General features: G+C 28.0%; 1 protein-coding gene across 1 annotated transcript in view; it reads right to left on the bottom strand.

Annotated features, from left to right (window-relative positions):
* LOC111624808 (transmembrane protein 201-like) overlaps window positions 1-20,487 on the bottom strand; it is a 41,735-nt gene that overhangs the window by 14,474 nt on the left and 6,774 nt on the right. The window contains exons 3-7 of the mRNA XM_023367762.1: window positions 12,085-12,261; window positions 11,827-12,006; window positions 8,971-9,197; window positions 6,990-7,187; window positions 6,741-6,913 (exon numbers count right to left, since the gene is read on the bottom strand). Of these exons, the coding sequence (XP_023223530.1) occupies window positions 6,741-6,913; window positions 6,990-7,187; window positions 8,971-9,197; window positions 11,827-12,006; window positions 12,085-12,261 (955 nt within the window). The remainder of the gene's footprint in view (window positions 1-6,740; window positions 6,914-6,989; window positions 7,188-8,970; window positions 9,198-11,826; window positions 12,007-12,084; window positions 12,262-20,487) is intronic.

Raw genomic sequence — 20,487 nt, 5'->3', positions numbered from 1 at the left:
TATATATATATACTGTAAATGCTACCTATATATATAGGTAGCATTTACAGTTTACTAATTATCAACCAGATATTAACCTCAAAAGTAAATATAGTTTATTATATCTTCGAATTTGATAGTAATAATCAAAACAAATCATATATCAAATCTTCTCATATCAGTTTTCATGTTAACACTAAATCAAATATTATTTGCCAAGTATAGTCATTTGTAGTTCTCATTACACAATGTTTGAATATCTTTTTCTAAAAATGCTATAATGCTTTCTTATTGATAATATATTTATTTTTTATCAACATTTCATAGTTAAGTTATAATCATATTTTCAATCTTAAATTTATATATTTTAATTACTTTAGTCTGGAAATCCTTGAAATTGGTGGGTTAACTGGTTTTCAACAAAACTGGTTTTAAACAATTAGATACCAAACTGGTTTCAATCACTTCAAATTCATTAGAAGGAATGTTTTGTTATTGTATTTTATTAATATTTATTATTAAGGTCTACAGCAAATATTAGCCAAGATTTACAAATATGCCTGTATCATGTATTATTCCTGCTAAAAAGAGATCAGTATTTCTTCAATGTTGGTAAACTCTGGAGCCTAAGTATATTTTAAAACCATGGTTTACAAAAACTGATTTGTTGCCTGTATTATTTTAAATATACATATATAATTTTCTTTTTTACTTTCTAAAAGCTTAAATTTTTAGAAAATGATTAAAGTTCTTTTGTGTGTCATGCTTAAGTGTAAATATTGCTCAAGGTTTGAAATAAACAGAAAAACAGTATTTTAATATTCCAATATTAAAAAGATCTAAAGCTAAGTTATTTATGGACTATAAAACTGTGTTAATTATTAAAAATCTAATTACATAATTTAGTCTGTAGATAGCCAAATTATTTACTGGTTGTAATTGCACTAATTATTAAAAATCCAATTATATAATTTGACCTAATTGTTGATCTTCAACTAGTTGTTTAAAATACCTAATGAATTGTGATAATTTGATTTTCTGATGCTAAATCTGTCAACTATCATATTAATTATTAATTGATGGTTCTAAAAATGAATGATTATTTTATAATTAGTTATTCATTGTAGTTTTAAAAACCAGACTTCATATCTAATGCAAATTTTTTTGTATTAAATATGAAGCCATAATTTTTGAAATAATGTATGGAATATAAAACCATTATGGCTTAAACATTTAAACACATTTCAAATCTCCATATTCTATTTCATTAGGTATTAAAACTGAAGTACCAAATAATTCCATAAATAAGATATTCCAAAGCAAGTTTATGGGCTTATTCTCAGACTAAGCAACTTTCAGAATCACAATTTCAAAAACAACATCCTTCAAAGTGAATTACAAGGAATCTAGATGATCTTTCCAGATAACATAATTTATTGTTAAGGTAGCAATAATTTTCCTTATTTTGTTCTTCAGGACTGCACTGCCCAAAATTTCTTTCAGGAGACTGAATTAGAAAATAAGATAAAGACAAAGATCAATAATAACATCAAAGTACTGGAGTGAAATGATGATTACAAATGATGTAACTTTTTAATAAATAAGTTTCTAAAAATAAGTCTAGATTTATTTCTATTGTCAGAATTTTATATTTAATTTTGTAATTTTCATAGATATTTTTGGATTTCATATAAATTCACAAAGCTGGGTGACTTTTTCTTCACACTTCAATAAGGATTTGAAGTTAGCATACTTGTCAATTTTAACTAATTTACTAATTTGATAAAAAGTGTTCAAATATAAATATAAATAGACATCTCTTAAAGATATACTTAGTAACAACCAACATGCAACATTCTCCAGCAAAGAGGGAAAGACCTCCATTAAATCAAACCAAACTGGGAAGTAAAAATCATCAACCAATCTAATTCTAATCTTATAACTGACTTTAATCTATATGCTGACAAAAACTTACAAAAACCATCCTCATACGGAAGCAATACCACAAAGTCAACAGAATTCTCCAAGTGAGTCCAATGTATCTTGTCCAATTTTTTTGGATTGGTCCAGATTCGACCAATCCTGTCGTGACACGAGTTGGTGATGACATTTTACTGCATTTTACGAGTCTCTTTTAGCATCTTTATACAAATACAGTCACAATTTTTTTGCTGTGATATACGAATCCACATTATATGAACTCGCGTTATAGGGGGTCTACTGTAAATCGTTTTACAAATCAACTTTCTTTAACGAATTTATAATTGAAATAGTTCTAGCACACAAACCACTTGGTCCAGAATGCCCAAGTGGCATTTTATGCATTTTAATAAAAAAAAAACACTTATTTAAAATACTTCACATCAAGAAAGCTGACAATTTTATATTACTACTACTTTCAACAAACAAAGCTATACTTGAAAATAATGACAGCAAGTTAATAATAGTGATAATTGCCTATATTCCTCTCAACTGTTTAGCAAAACTCAATGAAATCTTCAAAATAATTGATGCATGGCAGCACACCACTCTATACATTCTACTGTTCAGAGACTTTAACTCACAAATTGCTGAAATAACAGACTCTCACTACAGTGGACCCAATCAACTGTAATAACATCCGTAATACAGTAAATTAATTAATAACATCTGCCATTCAAAAGATAAACAAGCTAACAAACTGGGAATAAACTTAATAAAATTTATAACTGAGCATAAAATGTACATTCTAAACAGTTGCATTCAATCTGATCATCTAGCAGAATTTACCTGTACTGAACATAGTGATAACTCCACTATAAACTTCTCTGAATTCTTGTTAGATTACTGCTCAGAGTTCATCATAACCTTTGATATATCTGACCATTTCACAACAATAACAAAAATCCTATTGTTTTCACAAAGAAAATCATCTAGTTTGATCAATAAGCAACAAAAGATCAACTTCAATATTCCAAGATATCTAGCTGAAATAGAAAACAGATTTAATAACATCCCGGAAATAACTGATTTTAACAGCAAAGAAATCTATAATCTTATGATTTATATAATGAAGGAATATATTCAAATCGAACTCATTAAAAGAACCATTCAAAATAAATTGAAGAAACCATGATATGACTTCGACTGTTATAAGATGAAAAAGATAAAACAAACCAACTTAAAACTATTTCAAAAAAATTCAAACAAATTTTATTAATTATAGAAAGGGCAAACAGATCTACAACGATTTATTGAAGGTCAAGAAAAAAAAAAACTATTTCGACAATCTTAAATCTACTTTGATAAATCATTTTAGTCTATAATATGAAAATTCAGTTTTAAAACAGATCTAAGTGAAAACACATCAATAATAAACTTTGAAACATGGACAACTTCTACCAGTGATTTCCTGATGTTCAACCAATTCTACCCCTAATATCTAATACTGACTTTGACAATGAATACTTATAAGTTAGACTCTAAAATTACATTTAAAGAATTAGAAGATACCATAAACAAAACTCAAAGTAACACAACTCCTGGAAGTGACTGTATCCCCACCAAATTCCTGAAGACACTCCCATATCCCACTAAAATAAAACTATTGCACTTATTCAACTCAATTTATAACGCAACTAACTGAGCAGTAATAATACAAGAATTCTTTATAACTGAATAATTTATAACTGAGCAGTAATCTAACAAGAATTCAGAGAAGTTTATAGTGGAGTTATCACTATGTTCAGTACAGGTAAATTCTGCTAGATGATCAGATTGAATGCAACTGTTTAGAATGTACATTTTATGCTCAGTTATAAATTTTATTAAGTTTATTCCCAGTTTGTTAGCTTGTTTATCTTTTGAATGGCAGATGTTATTAATTAATTTACTGTATTACGGATGTTATTACAGTTGATTGGGTCCACTGTAGTGAGAGTCTGTTATTTCAGCAATTTGTGAGTTAAAGTTTCTGAATAGTAGAATGTACAGAGTGGTGTGCAGATTCTTGGAACTCTGTTATTCTTACAATGATATACAAAAAGGACAACAAACTTTCTCCAAGCAATTATAGACCTATAGCTTTACTTTCAGTCCTAAGAAAGAAAATGCTTCATATCAATACTGGCAACTAAATTTCAACTGTGAACCAAAATAATGGACCTAGAAGCTAAATTCCAGTATGCTTATATTAAAAACAAAGGAACAGAATCTGCAATCTTATTATCATCACTAATACAACTTCATTTAGCTAAAAAACAGAAAATTATTTGCATCATTCATAGACATTCAAAAAGCTTTCAACTCACAAGGGAACTGTCGGAGTGTCTTCTAATACATTTTAATAAAATTTAGTTAATAACTACGTTAAAAGTATACAAACTCTATTTTAAATTTGTAGCATTCACTAAAAGTTTTGATCAGAGTTATTAGCAATCAAATGTTGCACTACTTTATAGTAGTTTAACACAATTATGCAAATTTTTAGAAGTGAAAGGGTCGCGGAGGAAGACGGCGATATTACATTTAGAATAAATTCTGGAATTTTCAAAAATGGTTGAAGAATTAATAAAATTTAGTTAATAATTATGTTAAAAGTATACAAAATTTTATTAATTCTTCAACCATTTTTGAAAATTCCAGAATTTATTCTAAATGTAATATCGCCGTCTTCCTCCGCGACCCTTTCACTTCTAAAAATTTGCGTAATTGTGCTAAACTACTATAAAGTAGTGCAACATTTGATTTCTAATAACTCTGATCAAAACTTTTAGTGAATGCTACAAATTTAAAATAGAGTTTGTATACTTTTAACGTAGTTATTAACTAAATTTTATTAAAATTTATTAGAAGACACTCCGACAGTTTCCTTGTCAGTCTTTGTTCCTTATTGGTGTATAATTTAAAAGCTAAAGGAGCAGGTAATTGTTTTTCATCCACAATATCTAAATTATTCTCAACATACAATATAAAAATTAAACAGGGCAAATCGCTCTCCCCTCCATTAACGTTATCCTGGGGTGTTTGTCTGATTAGTAAATTGAGTGCTGGAGTAAGTACTATGGTTTCTGAGAGAGTTATTTTTGAATTTTCATAAAATTTGATAATATTTCTATAAATGACCTCCAGGGGTTATTTATGGAAATATTAATAAAATTTGATACTGGATATTTAATCTATAAAAACTACTTGATTTCTGTGCAGATGATTCGTCAATGCTTGCAACATTAAACAAAATGTATTTTAACTCCAACAAACAAAAATAAAAACATAAAAATGCTTCTTATGAAACAATATAAAAAATAGAACAGAAATCTCCACAAAAACTATAATGTCATCTATGCATTAAACAAAATTTAAAATTATGGATTTAAAACATATAATAATAATTAATTAATTAATCCTTCCATTTAATCTTTATTCATCTTCATATATCAATATTAAAGGAAATTCATATCTTTATTCATCTTCATATATCAATATTAAAGGAAAGATCAATTTCCAATTAATCTTTCCTTTAATATTGTATAATCTACTGTGACTATAATCTGTTAATATGACTTACACTGATTTAACTTGCAGATAGAATTAGAAAGATTAAATTAGTCTATTGGTTCAAAAGAATAAACTTTCAGGTACAAATAAAGAAAGTTTATTTTTTTGAACCAACAGATCAATTCATCTCTAATTTTTTCCACAAGTTAAATCAGTATAATAATATTTATTAATAAATTCTAGACACAATAGACTAATATTAATAATAAATATTAAATAAAGAAATTATTCCATCTTCCCTAGCATCTTCCAGTTGATAGATATGCTAATTATTTCTACAGCATTAGGGTATGTCCTCAGTGGCACAGCGTAAAACAACCACAGGTGGAAAGAATCTTTGTACACACTTCCTACTTGCAAACAACCTCTGTCCAGAGTGAACACATGTTGCTTACAAAATGGCAGTAAGACAACTTCATGGATGTGACATGCATTAAAAAAGTAAATTTTATCACTAACTAGATGTACAAGAAGTAAAAAGAATCTTCACAGAATAAGTTAAAAAAAACATTTTACTTTCAAAATGTTGCATTTACATAATCAGAAATTATTAAATTACTTAAAAATTATTAATTAAAGTATATACAACATATATACACAAGTTATTTGGCATTCTATTTTCACTCATCCACAAAATCAGCCATTTTCTTCTTTGGAAGTGTGATCAGTGGAAGCGGCAATCAAACTTGCTTGGTAGCTGCTTCATGCATGTCAAGTATCATCTGGTGGTTGCTGCATACTAAACACAGTTACTCTGGACACACATACAATTGTACCAGTCTGTCCACTCTGCTTGATAGCATGTTCACTGGATGCTGCCATGTAGGACATATCCTTAGATGACAATTAACTTGTGTTTGAAAGTACTAAAACTAAGAATGTTTTAAATTTTGTATTATACTTCATAAAAATAATTTTTCTGGTTAGTACTGTTTACTGCTTATATCTATAATTTTTCTTCTCTCATTTGTTTTATTATAATAAAGCTAACCACTTGAAAACTTAGAATAATTTCTTAAATAAAAGTATAATGCATAACTTATTTGTTTGTGCAGTTGAAAGTTATAAAAATTTATTAATATATTTTTATTAAAAAGCTAGTAGTGAATTTCATAAGTAATTAAATATTATGTATAAAATTTACCTTTTTTAAAAATTAAATATAAAATTATTTGATGTTATATTAATTAATTAAAAAGAAAAAGTATAATGTAATTTCTACTTACTCATTTTACCAGAAGTAATTTGTATGGCATCTAACTTTTGGTCAATAGCATCCACAACATCCTTAGCAGGTTGTTTCTTACTAATTTTTTTATATAAATAAATAGCAGAAGGATCGGCAGGAGGTTTGTCAATGATTGTACGATTAACAAGAGGTCTTTTTCCTCTCCTTTTACTGAAAATATATAAAAATATAAAATAAAAGTTTATACTTTCTTTCACAGGTAGTAAAATACAATAGTAATAAATACCTCATCCAAATTCGATTCTCAGTATTATTAGTAAATCTCCAAACGTAGCCAATTATTGAAATAATCAAAGTCAAGAAAATTATTATTGGCCTCATCAAATGAAGATCGGCAGCTGGTATTAAATCATCAATTATGGTAGAGTAGACTGCTTGTAATACAACCCATACTAATGCTACAGTTGCATCAATTCTTCTCAGTCTAAATTATAAAATAATAATAAATATATCAGAAAATTTTAATAGATTCAATTAAAAGTTTCAAAAAATTAATTAACTCAGATTACTTGTAAATATAATGCATGATAGTCTTATCTAAATAAGACCAATCATACTACATAAAATCAAATAAAAATTTCATTACATTTAAAAATGTATATTATTATTATGAATGCAATTTGTATTGCTGTAGGATGTAACAGTAATTAACTGCATTACCATTAAGTAATTTTTCCAAGCATTTTTAGCTTAAAAATAAACGTTTATCATGCATTTTTATTGCAGCTTTATTAACTTGATAAATAACAAAATGTTCAACATTTACCTTGAAAATTACATCTTTTATCTATATAATTATTGTCACAGTTAATAGAGTAAATATTAATAACTTCAAAACATATTTTATATTAAATTTAATTATTAATACAAGAAAATAATATTTTTAACAACTAATAACGTTAACAAATTATGTACATAATATATTTAGCTATGAAGTTTAAAAATTTCTTTATATTTTTCTTTGTTTAACGAAAAAACAAAATTTTTTAAATTTAAAATATTTAAATTAGAAAGTTATGTTTTATCTATTTAATATATTCAAATATGATTGATATCACTCTTGATATTAATAAAACATTTATAAAAGTGATTGATATCTATCAAATTATTTAATGTTTTAACATAAAAAATAGTAACAAAATGCACATTGTGTTGTTATTATTATTATTTTTTTGTGACTGTCACAGTACTGTAGCATCAAATTTGTAATCAAATTTATTAAATTTTGATTATTATATGATGAAAATTCAGACAGAATTTGGTATCATCAAAACTTTGAATTCCTACATTATTATAAGATTCAGAAAAATCTAACATTTAAATTGTAAAAATTTACAATTTAAATGTTATATTAGTTTAATAAAAATTGTTTGCATGCACACAACAATATATGAAATATATTTAGAAGTAAAAGTTACTTTAATTTTTAACTTTTTTGAAGAAATATAAGGAGTAAAATTCACAAAATAAGATAGATATATTAAACTTTTAATTAGTAAATAACAATTTATATTTAATTATATAAAAATAATCTGTTACTAAAGGTTAACAGTATCTGAAAATAGGTTAAAGTGCATGACATTAATAGCTGCAAATGAGGAAATTGACACAAATTTAAAAATCATGTTTATACTTTCCACAATTTTCAATGTCCTTCTAATTCTATTATTGAAATATATTCAAATTAAATCTGAATACTAGAAAAATTATAAGAATTTTATCATGTTTCAACATCTGAAGAATATTCTAAATATTAACAATTTTTAAATTCACAGCTAAACTTATAAAAGTGAAAACAAAATGAAATCTAATTATAATAATTAATTAATTCTTTCATTAATGAAAAAATACCCTCAATGAATGTAAAGATTTGCTCACAAAATTATTAATATTTAATTATTCATGCTTATTTATATGTTCACATAAATAAATATTTTGAGATTTATTTTGTTATATTTTATTTAAAATATTGATTATTACAATTACAGATACAGTCTGTTTTCAAAACTTTTCAGCATTCTTCAGAGGCCTTTGAGACACTGTGAGATATACTGATGTAGTATATAATCAATTTTAACAGGATTTAAAAAAAAATTTATATCATATATAATTTATAAGATGCAAAGAGAAACCAAATTATTTAGCTTCTATGATTTAAGTTTTTAATCAATTATTTCAATAATTTTCAAAATAAAATTATAACTAACTTATTTCGTCCAGCAAATAATATTGCTCCAACAGCTGTCAAAAGACCAATGACTGTCAAAGTGGAAGCAGTTGGAAGAAACGAAATTGTTTTCCACGTTAGAGGGATAAACTGATGGTCACTATCTTCTTGTAGTTCAAATATTCCACATAACAATAAAGACATTAAACATAATAGACTGATAACAGTTAAACCATGAACACAAATATGAACACGTTGTGATGATATCTGGAAAAAACAAATACTCATTAAACATAAAACTAATTCAAAACCTAATAAAATATTAAATTACATAACCACATTCTAAATTTCATATAACTATTTTACATTAATCATCTATTTAATTCATTTATTCATATTTTAATAATTTAATCTAAAAATATTCAATATAAAAGTTGATATTTTTATAATTTATAAAAAGGTTTAACGATTTTCTTGATATTGATCTTAATATGTATATATTTTTTGTACTTATAACATATATTTACAAACAAATTTCTATACACTTAATTTGCAGTAAACAAATAAAATTTTTTTTTGATATTTTTTCATAGCAAACATACTAATATAGTAACATTTTATTAATTAGAAACTATTATTTCAAGGATAAACAATTATGTTGCAATTTGACACTAAGGCTCTCAGTGTTTATTTTTCAATCATCCAATCATGTAAACAAGAAAACCTATATGTTTTTCTTATCAATCAAAATATAGAATAAACTAATTTAATATATCTAATGAATTAAATGTTTTTAGTAACTACTATAAATATTTATTTGAACTTTTCTAGATTATTTGACTAAAATATGAAATTAGATATAGATTCAGTTAGTATAATTGAACATTAAATCAATTTATATAAGATTTGCATAAATACATAACTATAAATAGGCAAAAACTGAATTAAAATAATTTATTGAGCTAAATAGATCAGTGATTTAAATCTATTAATATGAAATTTTAACTACTCACATTTGAATTTTTGTGATAACAGTAACCAAATATATTCAAAAACATCCAAAAATATAAGAATTTATATTGAAAGTTTGTATAAACACATTGAAGTTTTAAATTTATCTTAAAAAGTAATTAATTTACATTCCATAGAGGAGAAAGAATTTCAAAAACATATACAGTGGAACCTCTATATTTGTAATATTCAATATTCGTCACATTTTGATGACTTCTTTCCCCACATATTTTCTGTATTTAACCCTCTCTTTGTATTTTCTGTATTTGTCATCATTTCCAACACCAGCAGTGGCGCTACAATCACACACCCTGCCTATCAGCTAGCCGTGTTAACTTTAGTGTTGCCAATTTAGCTAATTTTTTGCTAGATTTAGTTGATTTATGAACAATCTACCTATGCAAATTACCTAAATTATAATGGCTAGCTATTTTTATGCTATCTAAATAAAAAAAAACCGAAATCGAACAATATTAATGGAAACAATATGATTTGAATATTTTTATTAAAATGTCTAGCTATAAATTTGAATTTTGAGTTGGCAACACTATGTCAGATAGCTGTAGTTAATCAGTCTACTTTGTGCAGTCATCGTTTGTGTTCTTGGTTTTTCACTTCGATTATTTTCAAAAACTCAAGTTCCAGTGGCTCCAACAAAGTGCACTGAAGAAAAACAGCAAAAAAGGAAAGTTGTTAGAACAAGAAAGATAAAAAAAATTTATTGCTGTCTGAAAATGAACAAAGAGAGGGTTAAATTTCAGATGCGTATACTTGTCATGGCGGCGGTCCCAACCGTTCATACTCCCAACTGACTCCTCCCAGAGGGGAGCCGCTGGCAAGCCTTGTGCCAAACATCACTAATTATTGATTCACAATAGTTCTTGAACACACTAGTTATCAATAACTAGTATGTATCAATCTGACGGGAATACAAACAATCGGGACTGCTGCCATGACAGTATACGCATCTGAAATTTAACCAAGGAGATATTGCACCCAAAGTTTTCATCTGTAAAATGTGAACATTCTTGTAAGCCTAGAAGTTTGACAATGGCATTTGGAATGTTGTAAAAAAATGCTCAATGTTTCAAACGCCATTGTCAAACTTCTAGGCTTACAAGACACTCAGCATTCAATGTTCACATTTTAGAGATGAAAACTTTGGCTGCAATCTCTCTAGTGTTTCCAACTTAGCCAAAAAATTTAATATGCCAAGATCATAATTGGAATTACCTAATGTTTTAATTGAAATTGTATCCTGACAATAATATACCTATCCAAATCAGCAATGATCAGTATGTTGTCAATACACACTTGCAACAATTTTGATGTAAAATATTGATGAACCTGGTGAAAATTTGGTTTAAACTAGTGCTTACCAATGTAATGTTGCACTAATTCAAAACTAGAAATTCTTGAAAATCAGTTGGTGTCTGATAATTGGTGATCAGTTAATCAGTTTTCAAGAAAACTGATTAACTGATCACCAATTATCAGACACCAACAGATTTCAAAACCGTTTTGAATTCAGTAGAATTAGTGTATTTTATTAATATTAATGAAATTTTAATAATAAAATATTAATTATTATTAATATCAATAAAGTACTACAGTAAATATTCATGAATATGCTTGTACCATGTTTCATTCTTGTCGAAAAGAAGTCAATGTTTTTTCAAAAATAAGAAATTCAAATTCATTACCCAACAGTTTATTTCCAATTTTAATATTATGATTACATCTAATTAACAGATTATTTTCACACACTTTAAATTTTTCTATATTTTTTTAAAATGCACTATCAAAAATTAAAAAAATAATTCATGTTCTGATGATAAAAATTTGTACAACAAAAAGTAATAATAAATTTATTATTCATACATACAGAAGGCAATGATTCGCTTGTTTCCCTGGAATTCCTAATTAAATCAGTTGGCAGTGTTGCTAATAATTCACTATCTTGTTTGGAAAGAATATTTTGTACTTTTATATCACACCAATGGCACAAATGATATGCTTTTTCTAATTGGCAGTGATAAGCATCTATTTCTTCTGAAAAACTATCCTAAATTAAAAATTAAGAAAAAAAATTTTTAAATCAGCATTTATTTATTGAGTTCTTACTGAAAATTATGTCATTTACCTCATTAAAAGGTACAAATTCTGACAGAAGCTTTATTTTTATCTGCTGGTTTCTGTTGCAATCCATACAGAGAGCACTTTTGGTAGAAAATTTATAACCATTAGCAGGAACACCAGTTACTGGGAAATTTAAACTTTCATCATACTGAGCAGGTATTGGTTTGTTATAATCATTATCCTAAATAGGAATACAAAAGAACTAAAATTAATTTTGACTTCAAAAATTCATTTAAAAACATAATTGCTATTCATCTAATAAACATTAATATTTAATGTTCTCAATTAAATAATTTTCATACTCACAAATACAAAACAGCTTTATTTAATCATTACAATATAATTTATAACTTTTAATGATTATTACAGTATAAGCTTAGTATTTTGGCAAGATTTACACTAAATTATTAGCTAATATTTTATTTATTAGAACAATTTGAAATTGCAAGTATTTCACTGTCTATTGGTAACCTTATTGATGGTATTATTTACAATACAATAATAAAATAGATAACTGAAAATTATAATTGCTCAGAGTTGGATTCAAATAAATGATTCTATAAGTTTCAATAATCCAATAATTTCTCATTCCTAGAATTAAAAGCCACTTATTTTTGGTAAAACATTAAGTTTTATTTAATAAATTTGTCTTATTTAAGAAAATAATTGAACAAAATCAGATATTCAAATTATTATAAGCTTTAAATTACAAATAAATGTTGCTAGACCGACAAGCGCTCTCGACGATAATTATTTTCGTCTTCATCAGGTCGTTAAAAACTACTTCCATTCTTGAAAGATCGAGGATTTATTCTATCCCATTGGAAAATATGTCGAGTGGGCGCACTCGTTATATTGTCACGACAACCAGAATGCTGTCTTGTCATATTTCAGAGCATCAGTATTCTATCAGGGAAGGCAAGAATGAAACTGAGCGTGCTAGAATAGTGTTACAACACCAACATACCTCGTTGTGGGACAAGGTAGCCATAATAAGACATTGCAACAACAGAAATGTAGTATATGTTTGGGAGGCCCTCCTTACCAACGTATTAAATCCCTGCAACACCCCCACACTTGATTTGCCCCCTTTGTGGATCAATTTGTATAACTATCTAAAACAACATATCTAGCTCCACAATTTGGAGGCGCATAGCACATGCGCATTATAACCATGCATGTTTTTATTTAAAAATTGTTTCATGTTCTACTGTTGCTTCCATTCCAAAACATTAATATGCTTGAACGGTCGGTTACTTGTAGTCAAAAAAGGAATTTAACCGTTTTTAACGGCCTGATGAAGGCGAAAATAATTATCATTGAAAGCGCCTGTCGGTCTAGCGACATTTATTTGTAATTTAATGCCTGTATGATAAAAATTTTCTCCTATTAAATGGTTGGGCGTGCTATCCACTTCTGTTTTATTATAAGCTTGAAAAATTAAAGGCAGATTCAAAGTTGCTGATTAATAAAAAAATAATTTGGAAAATCTAATTCTTTAAACTGTTAATTAACTATTAAATTAAATTTAATTATAGTAATTAATAATTTTATTCACCAATTCACTATCAGATTTTCTTGGAATACTTCTGTTGTAAACGGATATAATTCAAGAGATTCGTATGAAAAATAAATCATAAAAAATAAATATACAAATTCTTATTCATTAGCTAACTGAGTCATTTTAATATTTGATTTTCAAAACTCATATTTTATCAAAACTATATTTAAAGCAAGTGCAATTCCCCAAGCCTGAATCACTTCTTATTATGAAAATTTGCTCGAAATAAAGAAAATCAAAAGAAACACATAAATAAGATGATCTACTATATCAATTAAAACTAGGACATCATGTGACTTTGTCATATCACAATAGAATTGAGGCAGAGCCAAAAAGAAAGAAGCAATCTTTGCACCTGTTAGGCATAAGGGTCCATTTATACACAATAGTGATGTGCCGGCACAGTGACCGTTTGGTGACAGCGACATTGAGCATGGCACAGTGATGAGTATTTACACACAAGTGATGTGACCGTGCTGTTGGTGAGTGGTCATGGACTTTTCTGAGGATGAATTGGCTATGACAGCTACATCTTTGAATAAAGAAAAAAGAAATGCAATCAAAAACACATACATCAAGCATGGACAAAAAAATATCAACAGAATAGGAGTTTCATACTCTTTATAAAAAACTGATATGACAAATCTATACTTTTTGAATATTTTCAAATGTCCCAACATGCATTTCATATTTTATTAAACAAAACAGAGAAATATTCATTTTGTACCCAATGTCCATGTATTTCAAATGAGATAAATCAAATAAAACAGGGTGTTGATGCACAATTTCAATTAAATGTTCATCATCCATTGGAAAACAAAATTTATCATCAGTGAAAATATCGTTTCCGTCAAATTTACTTTTATGGTACGGTCACGCCACTGCCACTGCACAGCACTAAGACAGATGAGTCTGGACAAGGTGGTTTAAAACTAGGTCAATGATCTCCCATAGGCAAAAATTTACTGCACTGTGCAAGCACATCACTGTTGTGTGTAAATGGACCTTAAAAGACGTAATCTTTGTACCTGATGGATGCAAACAGGCCACCACTAAAGAGGCTATCCTTGTACCTGCCGGCCATAAAAAATATGATTTGCCAAAACAGAGAGGCAATCCAAGAACAAAGCAATTGCCATTGATTACTTATTTCGTGTGTTTTCTTCTTTTTTCACACCTATTTTCTGTTAGGCATTGTAGTTTTTATTTTTGACACCTAGGCCTAAATCCCAGAACACAGACATTGTCACTGATTCCACTGTATATCGAAAATGAAGTCATGGACCCTCATTGCATTTTTGGATTTCTTATTGCAATTAATAGAAAATGACAGAGTTTCATCAAAATCGATCCATCAAATTTTGAGAACAAACTCAATTCTATAAGTCTGTAGAAAACACACTAGTGACCTTGGGACATCACCTGACAAAACTGCAGGATTCATACAATATTATTTTGATGCATGCACTCATGCTATGACCTTATATCTCGAAAATGAAGTCATGGACTCCCATTTTTTATTACATTTTTACATACCTTATCACAACTGATAAAAAATGGAAAAGTTTAATCAAATTCAATCAAACAGATTTTCAGAACAAACAGCATTCTGTAAGCCATATAGAAGAGGCTTCACTAACACTCCACCTCAATTATGATATACATACTTCATATACAGTAGAATATCTAATAACTAAAATAATATAATGTACTACATAAAATACTTCTGCATTAGTAACAATGCTGTTAATATGCAATGTAAAACTAACATATCTATGAATTGTTCTAAGATCATATATAATTTATTAACTATGAACCATTCTCATCAAAGAAATGTATAAAATAAAATGACAATATTGATGATTCTATGTTGTTTTTGAAACCGTGTTTTGCAAATATATTGGACTTCGAACTCACATTTGAGTTATAAATAAACACTCAGCTTTATTTCCATCATTTTTAGTTGATGATGGAACCAAAAATGATGGAAATAAAGCCAAGTGTTTATTTATAACTCAAATGTGAGTTTAAAGTCCAATATTGATGATAACAAAAAGGGATATAAAAATTCCATTATATATAAAAATAAACAGTGAAATACTTTAAAGCAGATCTTCTTAAACTTTATCCATTCACATCCCCCTTTTGCCCAAGAACATATTTTAACTCATACATCATACAATCTATGAAATTCCAAGCAAATATTAGAGAAAAAGTTCAGTAAGCATTTCTTATTTACATTATATCAAAAAAAATACCCAGAAGCAATAACAACAACTCCAAATTTCAAAATAATAAAATTTCTATAAATTTCTATAATAAATAAATAATGATATAAAAATACCACTTTCTTTGTTTGTACATGAAAAATTTATATTCTGTTTCTAATGTTCTAGCTTAGCTTAGGAATAGGAATTCTTCCATTTTACTTAAAAAAGTTTCATTTGAGGAATAACATAAATGGTATGTAATCAGATATCTATTCTTAGATCATTTTTGACAACTAGTGCAGTCCTAGTAGACATAACAGAATTTATGTATTTAGTTAATATATAAAAAAGAAAGTATTTCTAATTTAACAAAAAGTGTAAGCTTTTAAGCTTACACTTTTTGTTAAATTAGATATACTTTCTTTAGCTTATTAGATTAGAAAATTAGAAAAGTTTGAATTCTTCCTTATATCTCATTTCTTTTCTAAGAAACCATAGTGTGAGATCAGCCGGGGGTACTAATGATCCTTAGCGGAGTTGTACTACTTAATCGGCCTATTCCGTGAGAATAGTTCTCCGAGTTTCGAATCGTAAGATCCGATCTTAAAAAGTTTACATAGGAGAGCGTAAATAAAAACGATCTGAACGGCGAAGTTCAGATGTTCGTCAGGATTCCTTGACACCAGTTAATCAATCTTATTATACGCGGATTAACACGTATTTGCGCTCTGATTCGGAATAAATTGAGGAGACATTCTTATAAAATAAAATAAGAGTAAATTTAATAATTCCAAACAAACAAATACAAATAATCGATAACAACAATTAAGCGACAAGCTAGAGGTTACGACTTAACCTATGCTAATGCGCGATCGAGAGAGAGAGCTCACAAAATTATTCTAAACATACGACCTGTTTCGTTGTCGTCGTCTTCGTTACTGTTGGTAAAGGACACGTTGTAGATAGATCGTACGGGAGATCAATTCGTGCACAAAATATAAAAGTATCACTTCTACGTATAGACTCGGGACTTAGTCTATGGGACTCCGTTAAGGGCGTTGGCCATCAGGAGGAAAACTGCGTGGAGTTTAGATGCTTCGGATCTGTCGAAGAACCCCTCGAATTCGAACTCAATTCCCTTATATCTCCTGAATTTCGACCAATCATCGGCCAGTAACTCTTCCATGAGAACGGACGAAAGGGGGCTGAATGAGGGGTAACCATTTCCCATCTGAGCGAGATTTTTAACCAGATAAGGGAAAGTCAGAGGATGTTCTCTTCTGTGAAAGGAAGTAACATCTGTTATCTGGTTTTTCCCCACGTCCAAAACACTAGTTTTCACAAAAAATGAAGTAATATTTTGTGTCGATATTTAATATTATTAATAAAAATTCACAAATTAGACCCAGGGCCTTTCGGATCTCACAATAGATAAAGTTGTTAAGTTCATAGTTGCTTGAGAGCATATATGATTTTTTAGTAAAAAAAAATTTAGGCCAATGCCTAATGGAGAATCAGACAGATATAATGAAGGAAAGCAATAGTATATCTTTAATTCGTTTTGCTTTACATTTCAACCATAAACTTTTTGGAAAAATGCTAATATCATCAAGTCTTTGTCACTGATGATTCTGATTTGAATAGAATAAAAAATGATCTTAATCATTCAAACTGCATTTTCCAGACCAAACAATGCTGATTTATAACAATCTTTATGGTTACCTTGCCATTCAATCAGAATTAAGTAACTTATTGCATTGCAATTTGAAAAAATTGTAGACCTATAAATTTCCATTGTTTACCCTCCACTGTCTATCTGTGTTTTCTTAATCTCAAAAACAATGTTAAATAAATAAAATTCAAGTCCAGATATGAAAAGCTTAGGAGCAGGAGGCCCAATTAACTATATATGAGTTTCTGATGCAAACCAAAAGTCACATTATTTCAATTCAAAAATTTTTCCCTGAAAGGAGTTAGATAGATGACTGGCATGACTCCATTGCTAACAGAAAAGTATGATGTACAGGAGCAAGAAACTACAGTACTAATTTGAGGTGATGAGCATATATTTTAAATTAAACAAATTAAAAATTGCAGCCCAGCATTATGACAATGTCACAATACATATTTCTCATTCTATATATAAATTCATAGCAAGTTATTATAGAATATTTCAAGATAATTTAACCAAATATTTTCTTGCTGTTTTAATTTGACTCACAACTCTAAATAATTATGATCTCAAAGTTAATAAATGATATTTAAAGAATTTCAATTTTTTACTCTTAAAATACTCAATACATTAAAAATATTAAGATTCCAAGACAAAATATTAGCTAAACAAAATGGTTATAATGTTATGACTTCTAAATTTTAAAACTGACTGATGAAAATTAAATTATTCAATTAGAAAAACTGTTAATGAAAACCACATTTATTAAAAACTGTAATATAAAGAAGAGCTGCAGATAAAAACTACTACTTGACATAATAGTTTATAAAATATTCAGCAATCAGCGATTTGTTTAATAAGAAGCTGTCTCACAGATTATATTGATTAATGACAAAAGAAAAGCATTCCTTTGCTATATAAACATAATCACGTTAAGGATGATGATAAAACATATTCATTAATTTTATACTATCCATGAATCTATAATGTGTAAATCATTGATATACAAAAGAAATTACAACTGTCTTTAAACTTTTTTTTCCTTTTCATTCATCTTTTAAACTAGAATTAGTAAATGAAAGTACATAAAATCAAGACTAGTGTCATAGCCAGAATCTGGAACCATATATTTTTTAAACAATTATTGGCACCAGGTCAAAATTTATTAGGCTTTTTATAGGCTTAGATGTTAATTTCTTCAGCTATTCTATACAAAGTTTTAAACTTTTTACCTTACAAATATTTTAAAAATTTCATAAATCTAATAAAAATTCTCTAACAGCTTATATTTCTGACATACTATCAAAGATATATTCTTGAAATATATGTTTATTTTTTCAGAATTAAGTTCCATTCATTTTCCAACTAGTGGGAAAGCTATGATTGATAACTAAAATTTTAGTTCAAGATATGAAAACCTCAGCTCCAAATTAGAAGAGAAGATAATGTCAAATAAACATGTATATATTTCATTATCAGTTGTTCAATCTTTTATGAGCCAGTTGTGAAGTACAAAAATAGAGATCTCAGACATAAATGCAAACCCAAAAACAGAGTATATTAAACTAATTAACTTTAATCAAATATTGAAAGGCATACAAAAAGAGACTGCTAGAAGCAACAGATACATCTATTCAGTGGTGATATTCAGCGGGTTCGCACAGGTTCGGCCGAACCCGTTGTTAAAATTTTCAAAGTTTTCCGAACCCGTTGTTAAACACACGTAACATTTCTCAGTGATTTTGTTTCTTTTAAAAAATATATTAAAATATACGTATTATACTCTGTAACACTACTAAACTAGAGCCTTATACCCTGTTCGCCTAGTGCAACCTCCATCGACCGTTTCAATCTCGACTAAAACGAGGTTCAATCGCGATCGACTCGAGAGAGTTCTCGAAACTAGATCCAGTCATAAGAGAGATCCCACAATCCCACGCGCGCGAGAAAATACAAGATGGCTGCGGAGCACGTGTCGGGCTATCAACAGCGAAATAAGAAAGATATTGTATTTCGAGAGACGATGACATCTGTCTATTATTATAATAATACCTAACGATAAAATAAATGATTTAGAAAAGTTTTTCTTGTTTAACTGCTTTCCCTATGACTTTTTCTGATTAAAAAAAAAGCCAATTTTTATGTTTATAAAATATTTTGAATGAAAAATATTAAAATATGTTATTTTTTTTATTATTTATAAAAAAAATATAGTTCTGGCATACACAATGTTAAATTTTAACTGACTTAATTTTGTGAACGCATCTTTTTTATTTATATGGGTATCTTAAGGTCAGTTTTTGCGCTAATGTTGCTAATGCACCATTTGAGCGAAAAAAAAAATTGTCAAGGAAAAATTTTCTGTTAGCGAACCCTTTGTTAAATATTTCGAATATCACCACTGCATCTATTACAGCATGAACTTGACTGTCTATCAACCAACTTCTAAGAAATGATGAAGGCTTATAGGATCTACCCAGAATCCCTGGAGTATATAAGATTCCAATATAAGTTCATCATTTTGGCACCTTACTTGAGTACATAAGAGTCCCAACTAAACCAATACTTAAAAGAAGCACTATTGGACAATAAAAAGACCACTTGTGGTACAAAGACACATGCTACTAAAGCATATACATATGTATCAGAAGTTCACGTGAACTTAAACTTAAAACTGGAACTCTATACATTTTTTAACACAGTCATTGTATGTGGTCCTGCAGCCATAATGGATAAACCTCAGGTTATAACACTTTCTTATATTTAATGTACTTTTTATTTTTTATCTTTATTTTATTTTTACTTTCTATGCAGTGCAACCCGTGGGGTTTGTTATAACTCCAGGGGTCACACTGCATACTGCCAAAATCACCACTTGGCAATATTTTTAATAAAGTGGCAATAAGAACCTAGTCTGCTTATTTCAACATTCAGCATGAAATTGAATCACAAGGCACACTTCAG

This window comes from Centruroides sculpturatus, unplaced genomic scaffold (genome assembly GCF_000671375.1).
Source record: "Centruroides sculpturatus isolate CEXI.00-Female unplaced genomic scaffold, Cexi_2.0 scaffold349, whole genome shotgun sequence".
In the NCBI taxonomy this organism is placed as follows: Eukaryota; Metazoa; Arthropoda; class Arachnida; order Scorpiones; family Buthidae; genus Centruroides; species Centruroides sculpturatus.
Note: the sequence above shows the minus strand (reverse complement) of the source record. Positions and strands in the feature narration are given on the sequence as shown.